The sequence below is a fragment of the Pseudochaenichthys georgianus genome, chromosome 24 (genome assembly GCF_902827115.2).
Source record: "Pseudochaenichthys georgianus chromosome 24, fPseGeo1.2, whole genome shotgun sequence".
Taxonomy (NCBI): Eukaryota; Metazoa; Chordata; class Actinopteri; order Perciformes; family Channichthyidae; genus Pseudochaenichthys; species Pseudochaenichthys georgianus.
Window position 1 is genome coordinate 23,838,415 of NC_047526.1, and position 15,475 is coordinate 23,853,889.

At 39.4% G+C, this 15,475-nt stretch overlaps 1 protein-coding gene across 1 annotated transcript in view; it reads left to right on the forward strand.

Moving 5' to 3' along the window:
* The first annotated feature begins 1,255 nt into the window (after positions 1 to 1,255).
* The window catches only part of akap12b (A kinase (PRKA) anchor protein 12b), a 38,336-nt gene continuing 24,116 nt past the window's right edge, over positions 1,256 to 15,475 (forward strand). Inside the window, exon 1 of the mRNA XM_034076586.2 lies at positions 1,256 to 1,577. Within this exon, the coding sequence (XP_033932477.1) occupies positions 1,443 to 1,577 (135 nt within the window). The 5' untranslated portion in view covers positions 1,256 to 1,442. The remainder of the gene's footprint in view (positions 1,578 to 15,475) is intronic.

Here is a 15,475-nt window from a genome sequence, read left to right on the forward strand (position 1 = left end):
ATTTTTGTAATACTTGCTTTTATTTATCTATGTTAATGTTGTGTACCACTAGAAAATTCCTTTCATGTGAAAGACAACTTGGCAATACACCTGATTCTGAGAGTGCATACTAGGCCATAACGATGAATTATGATTTAAGTCTGACTCAAGATAACTTTTTCTCCCCAACATATGTAAACAATGTTTTTATAGTGACTTTCAGGTCAATGCACCGATTCACAACATTACCACCTCACCTCCTATAATGTGATATAATGTTTGTTAGTGTTGTCTCAGTGTGTTTTTCTGCAGAGACCCTCAGAGTATGGGCCTGTTTCAACTTGGCTTTGAACACTGAGGTTGTAATTTGTGCGTTTTTAAAATTCCAAACAAAATGGTACGTGGGTCACCGTGCAATTAACTAAACCTAAACATCATCTCCATATGAGCAGCAGAGACACCACAGCTATATACCAACAACAATGTTTTGAGTCTGTGTTGCGTGGAAAGAGGGGGTGATGAAAGTGATCAAAAATTAATATAAAAGTATCTTTACCATAATTGAATAACATTTTATTAGGCTAAGAAATTGGCTTAATGTGATTTTATTTTGAATAAAAAAGTCTTGATACAAGTCTTGATCCATGGTGATCATTTTGTATGAAATATCCTTATTGTTTTACCTGTGTCCTGTGGTCTAATGACCACAACTAATTATGCAATGCACTGCAAGGCCATCTTTATATTTTTAGACCTTTTTGCAGCTTATTATTTTGTTCAAAAAACCTTTATTCTGCTAAGAATACATACACACATCATCTGATTCCCATTTTAAATTAAGTAAAGTTAAGTACAAGTCTGCAAACACTCAAAATAAGTTATACAACTGCAGGACTTTTACCTGGATATACCTGCTACCAAATCCCATATAATGACTTGTATTTTATACTCTTTTAATACACAGAGCATGTCTCTCACGTGCAATGCCTTTTATTACTCCAATCTGGCATTACATGTTTTTATGTTGGCAAGGGATCCCTCTAAAATGTGCAGGCTTTCTTCCTCCACTCACTGTATTCACTGTATAACAGCTCAGTTGAATCCCTCAAGATACATATTATTCCTGTTATCGCGAATACACGATGCTTCAGGCGTTAAATGTTTCATTTTCTTTATGAACCGCCTTCCTCTTCTCTCACTCTGTCCTCCATCAGCACCGTCTCTGATGCTGCAAGGCGTGCCATGTGATACTGAGGGGAGGTGCGGGCGTCCTGACAGAGTTAGCTGGTCCTCATACTTCACATCTCTCCAGATCAAGGCCACCCCGGGGCGGAGCTGCACTGTAGAGCTCGTAATTTGGACGCTTTGGATACTCGCTGCTTGCTGTAACACAGTCGTGCCATCTTGGACGGCTGCTGTTTGTTTTTTAGAGACCTAATTTCACCTTCTTGTGATTGTGCGCCATGGGAGCAGAGAGCTCAGTGCCGCGGGATGGGAAGAGCCAGGAAGATGCCCCAGCTTCAGCCTCAGCCTCCGGCGGGGATCTCAGTGCGGAGGGGTCTGTGCTCCAGGAAAGGAGCAGCGTCACCGACAGCAAGGTAGAGCGCAAAGGCTTTTATTTGTATTTTTCTAATCATATCCCTGTGGGTGTTTCCTAAACCTTCGTGCAAAGTGTTCAATTCTGTTTATTCTGTTTCCTGGTATCTGTTGTAAGTTATTTTTTATAGTTTACGTCTTTGTTTGCAAACATCTGTCGTCATCCCCCTCCCCCCCCCCTTCCCCCTGCGCATCAGCAACTTGCTGCAGCCTCCATGTGCGCCTGACGCGGTTTTTTTGCTGAGTAATGGGTCGTGTTGTCTGCAGTCCCGCAGTAATAAAACGAAAGCAGCTCAGCCCGGCGCAGAAAGGTCACCTGGGCTCAGTCTGAGGCATGAACAGTCTTGTATTTCATTTTTTATAGTTTTGGAGCTTTTGGGCCAAGCACATGAGCAGTGAAGCAGTTCGACGCGGCAACACATTGACAAGTGTTCATGTGACTGCTGATTGCATTTATTTTATCATCATGCATTATAGTTTATGTTTTGGTTGATCAAAGAATAATGGTTTAACAATATTTTCCCCACTAAATCAAAAACATATATTTTTTAAATATTTTATATATAGACATATTTTACTTTTTAAATAAATATGAAGAGGAAATTGTTGACATTTTCATATATTTGTAGGCCTAGTATAAAACAAGGTAGACATTTTAACGATGTTTTGAAGGATTAAAAAAGAAGAAAATGGTTACATTCGGCTTAAGTTGAAGAGTCATGAAAATTGCAAAAAACATATTGAAATCATTAAAAAAAACATGAAAGTAACGTGTGCAAATAAACAACAATTTTATACCCTGTGTGATATCAAGTTGATATTATAAAAGTCCCATAAATATGAATAATTTAAAACCTCATTGCATCACAATAACCACCTACTTCCTCTCTAACACTTTCATCTATATAATAATACATCGCATCCTCTGCTACCAGTCGGTAGACCCAACCTCATTTATTTACATAAAATAAATTAAAGTTGAGCATTTTGACCTCATACCACCAGAGTTTGACAAACAATGAATGAATAATAGATTAAAATAGGCACATTTCCAGCCTATATGTGTGACCTGACACCATAAACAGCTGTCAACCAGTCCCAGTAGCAGCACAGGACACTGAGATTATAAAGAATACCAGATTATAAACTTCTTTAATGCTTATTTGGAATGATGCAACAACTGAAATCATACTTGTAAGAGTACATTTGCCCTTTCGTTTCCTGTGCTCTGCACCATGTTGTGGTGCAGCTGCCATCATCTGAGCACCTTGCCGACTGCACTGTTACCTTGGTGCACATTTGCTCAGCGTTGTGTGAATGAATGTTTGGAAAGAGCATACTAATGAATATGCATGTCTTGCCACCTGCTCTGTTCATGCCTCATATAAATTATTGGCTTTATTGACTTTTTGTGGGCCATAGGTCACCAGGTCAGATTTGGTGGCTCATCTCTGATCTTAAAGGTCAGCAGAAAGGTTGAATGACACTGAGGGAGACATAAAGTGAGACAGAAAGCCCAGAGGGTTTTAACATTAGGTCAAGAGTTGAATCAAAGCTACATCTGTTCACCCTTTTTCTTTCTTAAAGATGTGATTTTGCTTGTGTTTTTACATGCTGGCATGCTGGTTTTTTATTGAATTGACTCCACTGTGTGTATGTTTTGTTAAGCTTTGAGCTGTTATCGCAGGTATCATCGCAGAGGCAGTGTTTGCTCTCATATTTGACCACTGGCGCTGGAATGTGTGATATTAAATGTTTTAATCTGCGAGTTCGTGCCTTGAGATTTCAGCTGAAATGGATACATACAGTTTGTGGAGACCCACGTTTCTGCCACTGAAACTGTGTCTCTCCAGGTAGCATGTAGCTGTTAATGATTGTGAGGTTGTTAAACAATGACTGTGCTGTCCTCGCCTGATCCCGGCTTAACTAACAGCCACTGTCATATTTTATTGTTGCACATACTGGAATTTCCTTTTTTTAATTAAAGCAATACAAAACGGTTGTTGACGCAAATGCTCGGGATTTCTCGGGTAGATTTAATTCATTAGCTTAATTTGTACGATAAATACGCCAGTCCTCCTAACCAGTAAACAAAATGATTCCACATCCATGCAGAGACCATCTACTCCTTCATAATTAAACTCACCAGAGATTAAACCATTGGCTCTCAACCTGTTTGGCTTGTGACCCTTTTAATAAATAATTAACCATCTTATATTTACTTATGCAATAGCAAATCACTCGCAGGGGGCATTTTCTGCAGATTGAGTACTGAGAAAGAGAAGGGGAACAGACAAATGCAGATTAAACTGTGCCATGTTCTCTCTGTAAATGATACACTTATATTTAAGATGAAAACAGATTTTGCGATCATTGTCGCATTAAAAGGTAAATGTAGACATTGTTGTCTTGAGACAAATGGTTTATAAATTATAGATTTTTGCTGCAGATTGATTTGATCATGCATTTAGTTGGGATTATGTTGTCCTCTCCAAAGATTTATGTTGTTCAATTAAAAACGTGATTCCCCATCCACAGCACCCTAAACACCTTAAGACAAAACTGGCTAAAGAAGTCTATTGGGACCATTATTATTACCTGCAACTGGACACTGTGTTATGACACTACGGTAGGTTTCAAGTTTCGAGGCATTTATTGTCATGTGTGCATAGCTACAGTGTTGTTATGACAATGGAAATCTTAGGTCACAGGCTCCCCCAACAGTGCAACACAATAAAACAGATAACATAGTACAAGTAAATAGAATATAATAGAAACAGAATATGATAGAAACTGTGCAGAATAGTAGGAATCATTGTTTCCCATTACCTCCACAAACGAACAAACACACAGCACAAATATCCACCTGAACATGAGACATGCATCACATGACTCCAATGATCCCACAGCATGTTATGTAATGTCATGTGTGCTGATTAAGGCTGGTGCGTTCCTGGATAATGAGCCGCAGCTGATCAGATGCTGCTGTGGCTTTGATTATCTTGTCAAGCACTGTTAGCACAGAGAGAGAGAGAGAGAGAGAGAGAGAGAGAGAGAGAGAGAGAGGCGGGAGGGGTCAAACAGAGAATCCATTGAGGATGGCCCGGGACGGGGACAAGCCGGGGGCCCCTGTGTGCAAGAGGAAGGAACCAACAGGGGAGCGGGGGGAGCAGCGTTTTGGGTGGGCAGGGAAAGAAGTGTAGAGCCCAGAGAGAGGGAAAAAAGAATGAGCAAGAGAGAGAGTGAGAGAGGAACCTGCCAGAGTGACATGAAGAGATGAATCAGCCGATTGTTCCCCCAGTCCTCCCTCCTGCCTGATTTTAAAAGGACCCTGATGACAGAAGTTGGGTTGAAAATGGGCCCAGGTACCAAAAAAAAGCATCAGTATAGGCAGTAGTGTTTTTGAATGTGTGTTAAAGGTGGAGGTATGGGAACTCCTCTTATCAAAATGTAAACAAAAAACCCCAAACTCTGCTCAACTCCGCTGAGTCGGTGGAATCTTGACTACATTTATACCATGTTTCGTACGTAAAGAACAACAATTACATTAACCTTAAAGTTTGTTTATTGAGGAGTTGTTATAAGGGAAGAGAAAATGATGGGACAAAATATCTGCATAGAAGCATTTGTTATCGTCAAATCTTTGCTTATTGCGGAAAATAAAAGCTAAGTCTATAGTAAACTATTATAAACATCGGATAATGAACTTCCCATGATGATTATTTTTGTCTGCGAAATCAAATCAAATGTATTGTCCTTTTGAAGAGTAACAGGAAATCGTTTTTTTTGTGAATTAATCCCTCTAATGCTGCTTCCTATCTCTCAAATTCACTGCCAGTAAAAAACAGACGTGGGTTTGAGGATGTGAATAAAAGGAAATCCTTTGTTCCTCTCCCCTCTTTGCCCCTACAAATTAGACTTCACTCCAATACTTGGATCTAATAATGAGTTCACATGGCAATATCAAATCCCCAAATGGCAACAACATCAAAATGTTACATAATCTTAGAGGGTTTTGTTTGTTGTGTTTACTGTGTCTGTGAGCGGTTCCCAGATAATTGTTTCTGCTGTTACCCATTATTTTTCTAAACTGCAGGTTTTTTTTTTCATTCTTCTCACAAATAATAAAAACGAGAAGACTGACCACACTAAAAACCATGACGTTTAATATATTTACTACATATACATGTTGCTGTTTTGCTTTGAAACCTGGTTGTTGTTGTTGTTGTTGTCAGTTTGTACAACCGCATTAGAGAATGCTGTCCAAATCTAATTATTTTCCACTTTGATGTCTCAAAAGTCCCACAAATGTTATTTTAACCCATGACTCCGCATGACATCCATTTTGTAGATGCATTGAGACCATAAATTGCCATATTTCATCTTCATTCCTGTGATTTAGGGCAGAAGGTCCTGTGGGTCATGTTGGCAACATAAATCTGAGGGGTGTTGAAATGATTTAGAGAACAACAAATCTAAAGTATGTTTTTATTTTGTATATTGCCTTAGAGATTAAAGAAAGCAAGACTGTTTCACATATTGACGTGTTTGTTGTTGGTCCCCAGTTAAATTGAAGATTTGTCCGGAATTGCGTTAACACAAATTGGAAAGTTTGCTTTTAATTCAATTTAGAAGTTACCAGTAAGATGAACTTCCACGTTACACAAACACACATGACCATCCTGTGCAAGGGCCCCCCTCCCGTGTTGATGGTGGAGGTGTCAGGAGGGGATTTCCTCCCTGGAAGCATTGTCCTACAGTAAAGATTTGTTATTGAATATGGGAGGACGCTGCTCTGTCCTAATCCATCATTATGATCGGGAGATTCTGCCACATGAGCATCCTCAATGCACTGCCTTTCTTTATGGCTTCACCTGCTTCAGTTAGTTGTGTCAAAGGAGGTTTGAAGGCCCTCAGAACAGAATAATAAACAAGGAAATGTCTCCTTGCATTATAGAGATTGTGATCATGCACACAATCTGATCACAGTATAATTACTTTGTGTCTCATAATGACTTCTCGTAATAATATAGAAATGAGCTACTCCTCTCTGCCCCATCGTCCTGGCTATAAAACAGAAGGTTTGACAGATTCAAGACTTTTATATATTCACTCCCTGAAGCAATGTCTGTAAATTACAACTGACGAAGAGTCTTGTGTTTTTTTGCATGTTCTGAATTTAAGCACAGATCTCCACTTTTATCTAAGTCTGCGCTGGCTCCTCACTGCGACACTGCTCAAAATAACTCTTTCCTCCATTACATCACGAGCTCCTCCATCTTGCCTGGACTTTCTAACGCCCTCTTCTATTTTAGTCCCATGATTCATCATTTTTTTATCGTACGAAGAAGCACCTGTTAGTTCTTTGCTCTTCACTCTGTAAAAACATGCATGAAAATCTGCTGGGTTTTTGCCTTTTTTGCATGGCATCACTTCTTACACTTTCTGAAACAAATGACTCTTCCATGACCCCACATTGCTCATGCAAAGCAGATACAACCAGTTTCAAGTATACAGTGTAGTTGTTCAACTGGCTTGAATATACTGACGGTGCAGGAGACAGGCCATTATCAAACTGTGCATCTTGACTGGAGTATGACCTACTCTTATTTGCAAGTATTCAAAATCCAGACGTGGGATGAAGTGTATTAAATTGCACCTTTTTTACCCGGGTTTGAGACATTTGATATTTACCGAGACAGGTTTTACAACGTGTTACTGACACTGAAAAAGAACAGTTATTATTTTCTGGACTCTAAAGGACACTGGGAAGGAAAACATTCAGATATAGAGCCTTCTCCTTGAATTGGGGGTTTTCAGCTTTGCATTAAGTTTTTTATTTACGGCTGTAAGAGGTATGCTCGTCCTCTCATAGTGAACTCATTCTCCTCTCTTGCTTCCTTCTGTTGCTATTTTTGGAACATCCATTTTTCATCAGCTTTGGTCCTGACGCAGCACTAACTGCTTCAGCCAGCACAGTGGAAAGGGTGTGTGTATGCATATGTGTGTGAGTTTTGTACCTGTGTGTCTACAGTGCTGGTGGGAGTGGGAGCTTTTGAAGGACAAACTGTGAATCATCGCCTGTGTGCAGCTGCAGGACGGTGTAGCCGCTCTTATCTCTACAGCTGAGATTTACCGTATTGACCAAACACAAGACTTGTATATCAGAACAGTAAAACATTGACCTGCAGTGGTAAAGCCTGTATACACAGTTTTCAATTTCATTCATACATCTTCTTCAACGCATTGGAGGAAACAATTTGTTCTAATCTACATTTGTCTGCCAGCTAATAATCATATAAAGTAATAAAAGATACAGAATATGACGCTGTGTGACAAAGAAAAATGAACTAACAGACGGTATATTAAAAACTTGTTTAAATTACACCCACTTAAGAGATTCAGATTCAACCAGAAAGTGCTGTTTATTTGCAAATGCATTAAAATACTGAAAACATTATAATACAGAGCCTTTACCTTGAATACTCACATTTGTCCTCCTAATATTTAAATAGTTTTAATTCATATTAAGACATTTGATTGACATAGTAGTGCTATGGACCAGACCAAGCGTTACAGCACTAACTAAGGGAGGCAGATTTCCAAAAACGCAAAACATGTCACTTCCTCCAACAACTGAACAGATTCAAACACAATGGGAGGAGTCGTGACTGGTCTGAAGAAGTGCTTTTGTCACATACCACATTCTATAGTCACCTCCTACGCCAAATCCACTTTTTCATGTCTTTTATACATAAATATGTGTCCCTTCTGTGTAAAGGCCTCCATGACTCCATGACGCCTCTGAGAGGCGTCATGGAGTTTGGCAGTTCATTTGCATTTAAAGCTACAAACACAAAATCAGTACTTTTGAAACAGGGCTGAAACAGAGGGGGTTATGGGATGCTACAATGATCTGTAGGGATTTAGAGCCAAACACTTCAGACACATGTTTTTTTTATATCTTAGACCTATAATGTATTGTTGAAAAAGAGTATAGGGGACCTTTAACTCAGAATACTGTGGCATTGACTCTGTAAGTGGTGTCTTATGATGCCCACTGCTGTCTCAGCATAATTACTAACATACAGTGCACCTCTCAAACATCTGCATGATGTATTGAGACAACAAGAAGCCATGACTTAACATGTGCTTGTTTTTGATTAAGCCAATCCTACTCTTTTTTTTAGATCATGTAATTGCGTTAGAGGACTAAAACACATAGTGTTCTTGGCTTGCTCCACTCAGCAGATGAAATTATAGTAATCAGCCAATCAGAAAACACTAAAGGGTTGTGTTGTGGCAAGAAAACTGACCTCTATATAAAGCTAATTTATTTCACATGTTTCTGTTTTACTGCGTTTAAAGTCCAATGGTACCCAACAACATGTGGCAGGGCAGCTTTATCTAAATAGTGCATTTTATTACATCGAAACTCAGTGTGCTTTAAAATAGACTTATATACTGTCTGCTAATGTGTTGTGTCTGCACGTTTTTTTAATTTCCCAAACTAGTCGAAACATCAGTTAATGCAGCTTTAACTTAACGGGTTAAACCGATTATATGGTTGTCCAAGCTACTTTATGCATGTTTTTTCTATTTAATATAGCCCACCACTATAGTTAAGCTTGTAAAAAACAGCTGTTGTAAAACGTCCAGCTTGTATGGTTCCCCTGTTCAGATTGACATTGCTAATGAAGGCGGTTTAAAATAGAGACCTTTTTGTATTATTTTGACAACATTTTGCACAAAACATACAACTGAAAGCAGCCGTCTTTATGTCGTTGAATGACACATCTGTGTGAATACTTTGCTTATGTATATTTAGGCTGGTGTTTGTAATGTGTTTTTTTTTATTCTATTAACTGTGTTTCTGTGACACGTCTGTTTTCTATTCAGTAATTACATTAATCCGAGAGAACAAAAGCAGCTCTGAATGTTCAACATGAACTTCAAGTTAGCTTGTTTATTGACTTAAATTTAACAAATGTTGCAACAATTCCAGCAAAGTATGCAGCATTGCAAGAATTCATTGTCTGTGCTAATAAATAATTGATTAAGATCATTTACCCCAAATCCTCTTATGCTCAGGTTATGGTTTCCCTGTATTTATTGTATTGTGAACTTGATTTCACCTCATGCTGTGGTTCTCCTCAATCACATGCACCAAATGTCCAAAAATACCTGAGTTTGGAAACTTTTCTTCAGACTATTTGGATAGCTCAGAGTTACGCATTTGACCCCTCATGTTGATTCTGTGCCAAAACTCAGAATGTATAGACATTAGTAGGGCAATAATCTAAAAGTAATTTGAGGCCTAAATCCAGAAACAACAGTCTGGTTTAAATATCTCACTAATTAAAGCCATGTTTAAAGCGTTTGTGTGCGTTCCAGACACCCTCTCTCACCAGTCATCTTCTTTTCTCACATATGACTCTGGAGCTCAGATGCTTATCGGGGCTCAGAGATATTTAGAGATTCATGACAGGAGGGTCAGCAAAGGGGGTGGATTTGTTATTTCAACCCAGCTAGAGAGCCAGGCTGTGGGGTCATACGCTGGCCAGTGTGGCCTGATTATGATCGTGTCCTGGGGGGTCTTTCCTGCAACCAATGCAGGCTGTTGTTGTTGTTTGGCTCCGTTTGCTGTTCAAGTGTAGCAGCCGCACAGATGAAGGGACGGGGGTGATGAAAAACAGACAACTTGTGGGAGGTATAGAGACTGTGGGTTAAGGGGTTAGTGATGCACAGATGGAGGTAGAGGAGGAAAACCTGGTTTCATCTGTTGGGCTAAAATGGCAGCTAACAGGTGTGTGACTCTATGGGGTCACTGAGTCTTTTGGTTTGCATTTCTTTTTGTCTTCTCTAGTTCTCCTAAATATACACATATGTGAGTCTTATTATCCGTCTACTGCTTTATTTATCTAATTCAGTCCGCCTCAGGTTCTCTTCTCGCGTCATCTATACGAACGACATGTTGAGACCTATTACAGCACAGTGTTTTATATAACTGAGAGGGAGGCCTTTCAATGCAAAGGCCCAATGTTTAAATATTCAAAGTCTAAAGCACCGCTCCTTTGGGATTAGCACATTCTGATACATCTCATAAACTGTTGCAGTGACATTTTCAAATGTTCCCAAATGATAACTCTGTTGATCCCCTGACTGTTCCTCTTGTGACTTCCAAGGGGCCAAATGCAAAATTAAAACAAATTGTTTTTGAACTTTTAGCCAACATCAGACTGGATCAATAGATAAACTAATACAATATCTGGCAACCTCACCTTGGCCACAAACAGAGCGTACGGGGGATTTTCCACATTCAGCTTGTGACTTTGAGTTGGCGAGTGAAAAGTTGACATATTTATTGTGAAGGATGCCTTCCTGAAAACCGCCATGAATACAATCACGCAGTCAAACCTGCTCTCTTTATGAAGCGGTGGTGGAGGAGACAACTGGAATAAAAGGGGGGAAAGATAAAGAGAGGAAAAGGAAAGAAGAGACTCTTATTATTATTCTTGTAAACGTATAACACATCTGGATATGACTTGAGGTTGTCCGATCTGGCCTCGTCCAAATGTTTGAGGGATTACTAAGAAAAATCCTTTTATTTAGGAAGCAACACACACACACACACACACACACACACACACACACACACACACACACACACACACACACACACACACACACACACACACACACACACACACACACACACACACACACACACACACACACACACACACACACACACACACACACACACACACACACACACACACACACACACACACACACACACACACTGAAGCACAGGTACTCCCTGTCTGAGCACCTGAGCAACATTAAAGGATAGTGGAAAGAGTGAGAGTGCTCTTTAGGGGTCTTGTCAGGCTTTGATCTTTGGTATGTACTGAATGTGGGGGTCAGGGATAATAGATTGGGGGCTGGCAGGGATGAAGAGACATGAAGAGACATGAAGAGAGAGGGAGACAGACATGCTGGTCACACCGGCCCTGGATCCTGCTGGTAGACTGAGGTGAATGTTTTTTGGCAAATACCTCTCGCATCTCGTTTTGACCCGTTTGGAATATTTTCTTGGTGCAGTTTGATTCACCTCTTTAAGGCATTTGGGGAGCTACTAATGACCAAACTTTATCCACAAGGAAAATGTTCAAACTCACTTTTAAATGTTCTTCTTAATTTGTAGATAAAGCTTGCTTTATTGCTTTATTTTGAGACAATTGTTTATTTATTCTGTAGAAGAATTGAAATAGATAAGCAATAAGTTGGGACAGGTTAAGATAATTTCTTAGCTTGGAACTGCGACTATGCTAAGCTAAGCTAACTGACTGCTGGCCATAGCTACATATTTTTTATACAGACATTAAATCGTCTTATCCAACTGTTGGCCAGAAGGTGAATTAGACTTATTCCCAAAATGTCTGACCATTTCCTTCTCCTTTCCGAGGACAAAGAGGACCTTTTCTCTCACAACAATGATGTGACATCTGGGTAAACATTGTTTGAGTCTTCCTCTTTAAAAAATCGGAACAATTATTCCTAGTTTAATACTCTAACTTGATAATTAACTGAACATAATATGCCGTTAAAATAAAAACTACCTTGGACTACTTGCACTCCAATTTCTGGGGCTCTCTGTTTCTCATCACCTCTCTCTTTCTATCTCCACATCTCTGCTTCAACCTCCTCTTCTCCATCTTTATCTCTTCGCACACCATTCTCCCGGTCGCCCCCTCCAACGGCATCATCCTCCTTTCGTCTGCTGCGAGACTCTGTCCACACCTCAGAGGTCGCAAGGTTAACTTCCACATACAAACTACGACCCCACAGAGAGTCTTTAAGCCTGTTATCTCCTGCTGCGACTTTGCTCGTGTGTGCATATGTTCACTGGGGAGAACTCTAAATGAGATGGCTTGTTTTTCTAAACTATAACAGTCATTCACTGACACAGCAGAATCTGAATGTAAGTGTCACGTCACTTTTTACTTTTATTTTTGTGCAAAAGAAACATTTTAATAACTTTTAAGCAGCAGATTTTCTCCTGGTGCATTTTCAGCTGCACCTCGCTGAGTCACTGGCAACATACACGGCCGCTGTTTCCACCTCAAAGTTATTGTGCTCCGCTTTGTGATTGACAAGGACAGCTAGTTTCCTGGTGAGCAGGAAAATATTAGCCCACTGCATCTTATATCTGCTTATTTCTACAAGGATTATCAAACGTATTCAATCCATTAAGGCTACATTGATCTACCATTCGTGTGCATAGACCTACTGTTTAGGTACATAAGGACTCCTAAATCAATTTGTGTTATTTGGTATTCCTGCGGCCTATTATATGAGCCTCTTCTGTTTCATTTAAGTGGATCAGATCCAAACAAAGGTCAACAAAGCTCTTTGTTGCCTACTGCCTATTCTGAGACAAGATACCTGAGTTTGGGATGTCATCCGCCAGCTGCGTCACCCTCTTCTTTTCCATTAACCCCCTCCTCCGGTGCTCTGTGTTTGGTTTAGGGATATAAATCTCCTCGGCTGGCCTCCACAGAGTGATTTAGGAGACAGCGGGTTGTCTCCCTCGTGGAGCCGCTGAGTAAAGAACAGCAGCCAATAGTTAAATCAGAGAGAGGAACATAGGGGAAAATAAGAATCATAGATAAATTCAGGATAAAAGTGATAGCAGAAAGAGTGAAGTCAGTGAAAAGATCAAGGCTAAGGAGATAATCTAATCTTTCCTCCAGTGCTGATCCTGAAAATGTAGGTCATTCTCATTGTTGATAATCCGATAGGAAGGATTTCAAGTTTATCCGAGGGCTTTATTGAACACAGTTGACTGACTAATTCGACTTTGGAGTATTCTTTGTCAATAAGGAGCTCAAAAAGAAAGTTTCTCACATAGAGTTAACTATAAGGCAGATCTGACCAGTGATTTTAAGTTTGTTAAAGTTTAACGGCACCCAAGCTTTCCTGTCTTGGAAAAATCTTTTTCTGAGTAAGAACATTTTCGAGTCTTCAATGTAAACAAAACAGAAACGATGACCAAATAAATGCAGATATATCAGACTTGAACAGAAGACACTGTGAAACCTGTGTCTTTTGACATTTCTACTCTACAACTGAAGATGTAAATAAGGGTCAGAAATATTTCATCTTTTAAAAAAAAAAAAGGTTACGTTATTTCCTAAAACAGCTTTTAGCAAATGTAAGAAGAACATTCATGTGGGACTTTTTTCAGTGGTGGATTAATACAAAAGATGGGGTTTAATATTTTAAGATACATGGGTCTAGTATTACCTTTAAAATAAACTTCAGTGAACATGTTCATCCTAATGAAGGAATATGAAGTCAGCCACTGCAGCATTGCGGCTCATTGATGAGTTTTTTTTATAGTTTTTGGACAACAATGGATCGCTATGGCACAAAATAAATGGTCAATTTTGAAGTGATTTGTTGTCAAAAAGAGATACCACCAGCCTTAAAGGGGACCTATCATGAAAAATGCACTTTTTTATGTCTTTTATACATAAATATGTGTCCCCGGTGTGTCGGGGAACTCACGCAGCGTCAGAAAATAAAACCCTCTCTCTTTTCCTCCGTACCCAAATCTCTAGAAACGGGGGTACCACGGAGCTGATCCAGATTTGCGTCCGATATGACGTAATATCGGAAATGTGGACCCACGGCCCCATCAGAAAGTTGCTATCAGAAACAATGCCCGACTGTTTTGGACGTAATATGGTCGGTGTTTACATTAGCATCGCTAACACTCAGAGCTAACCTGTACTACACAGAGCATGTGTGTGAAGAAGCAGGAAATACAAAGGAACTCACCTTGTGGTATAACCGGCAAGAGAGAAAGCCTTTGAGCTCCATACTGTTTCAGAAATAATCCTTGATAATCCATGATATGGCGTTTCATCACCGCAGCATTTAGTTTAGACAGTAGCTGCCGGGTCCTGATTGAGCTCAGCCCCCTCCTTTTTTATTTTTTATCAATCTTTTTATTTTTTTAAAGCTTTATACCCAATATCAGCACTTTTGAAACAGGAAGTGAAGTAGAGGGATATGAGGCATGGCTAAAATGGGTGACCTGTTCGGTATTTTGAGCAAAACACTTCATAGACATGTTTTTTATATTTTTTTAAATATCTGATACCTATGCTATTGCCTAAAAATAGCATGATATGTGACATTTAATGTTTAAAGTTTGAATCAGTGATTTGTGGTTCAACTGTTTTAAAGTGTATTTCCTTGTCCAGGTTAACTTTACCTGTCTGCCACTCACTGTAATTACCTGTTTAAACAATTGGATTTAAGTTGGATTTAACAAACAATGGTTATTTATAAGTCTGCATAGTGGCTCAGCAATTAGTGTAAGTGCCACACAGGTCTGCTGGGAGACAGATAGATGTGCCTAAAAGGTGTTCAAACACAGAAGGGAAAAGGTTCAGAAAGAGAACAAGGGAGATAAAATTGTTCTTTCTTTAGCGTATAAATCAAAATGAGACCAAGAACCAATGAAAAGGGTTGAAATGGTTAATAAGAGAGGATGGACATGTAAAAAGACTACAGTGCCTTCTGTTAATTCAATACATATATAATATAATGCAGCAAGATTGAAAAATGACATATTTTCCTGATTAAGGATGAGTCTTCTCAAGTGTTTTTCCCCCAGTAAGATACATTAAATCAGATCACATTACACAGACAGAAAACAAATTCTTTTTTCCCTGCTGTTGTTTTGTTTAGCGGATGTTTTGTTTTGTGACCAGCAGGTCTAAGTCTGTTTTTGTGGCAGACCATGTTGACCAGACAGACATTAAAAAATGCACAACTGGCAGCGAAGCTTCAACATTTTCCTTCTGGGAACTCCCAAAGGAAT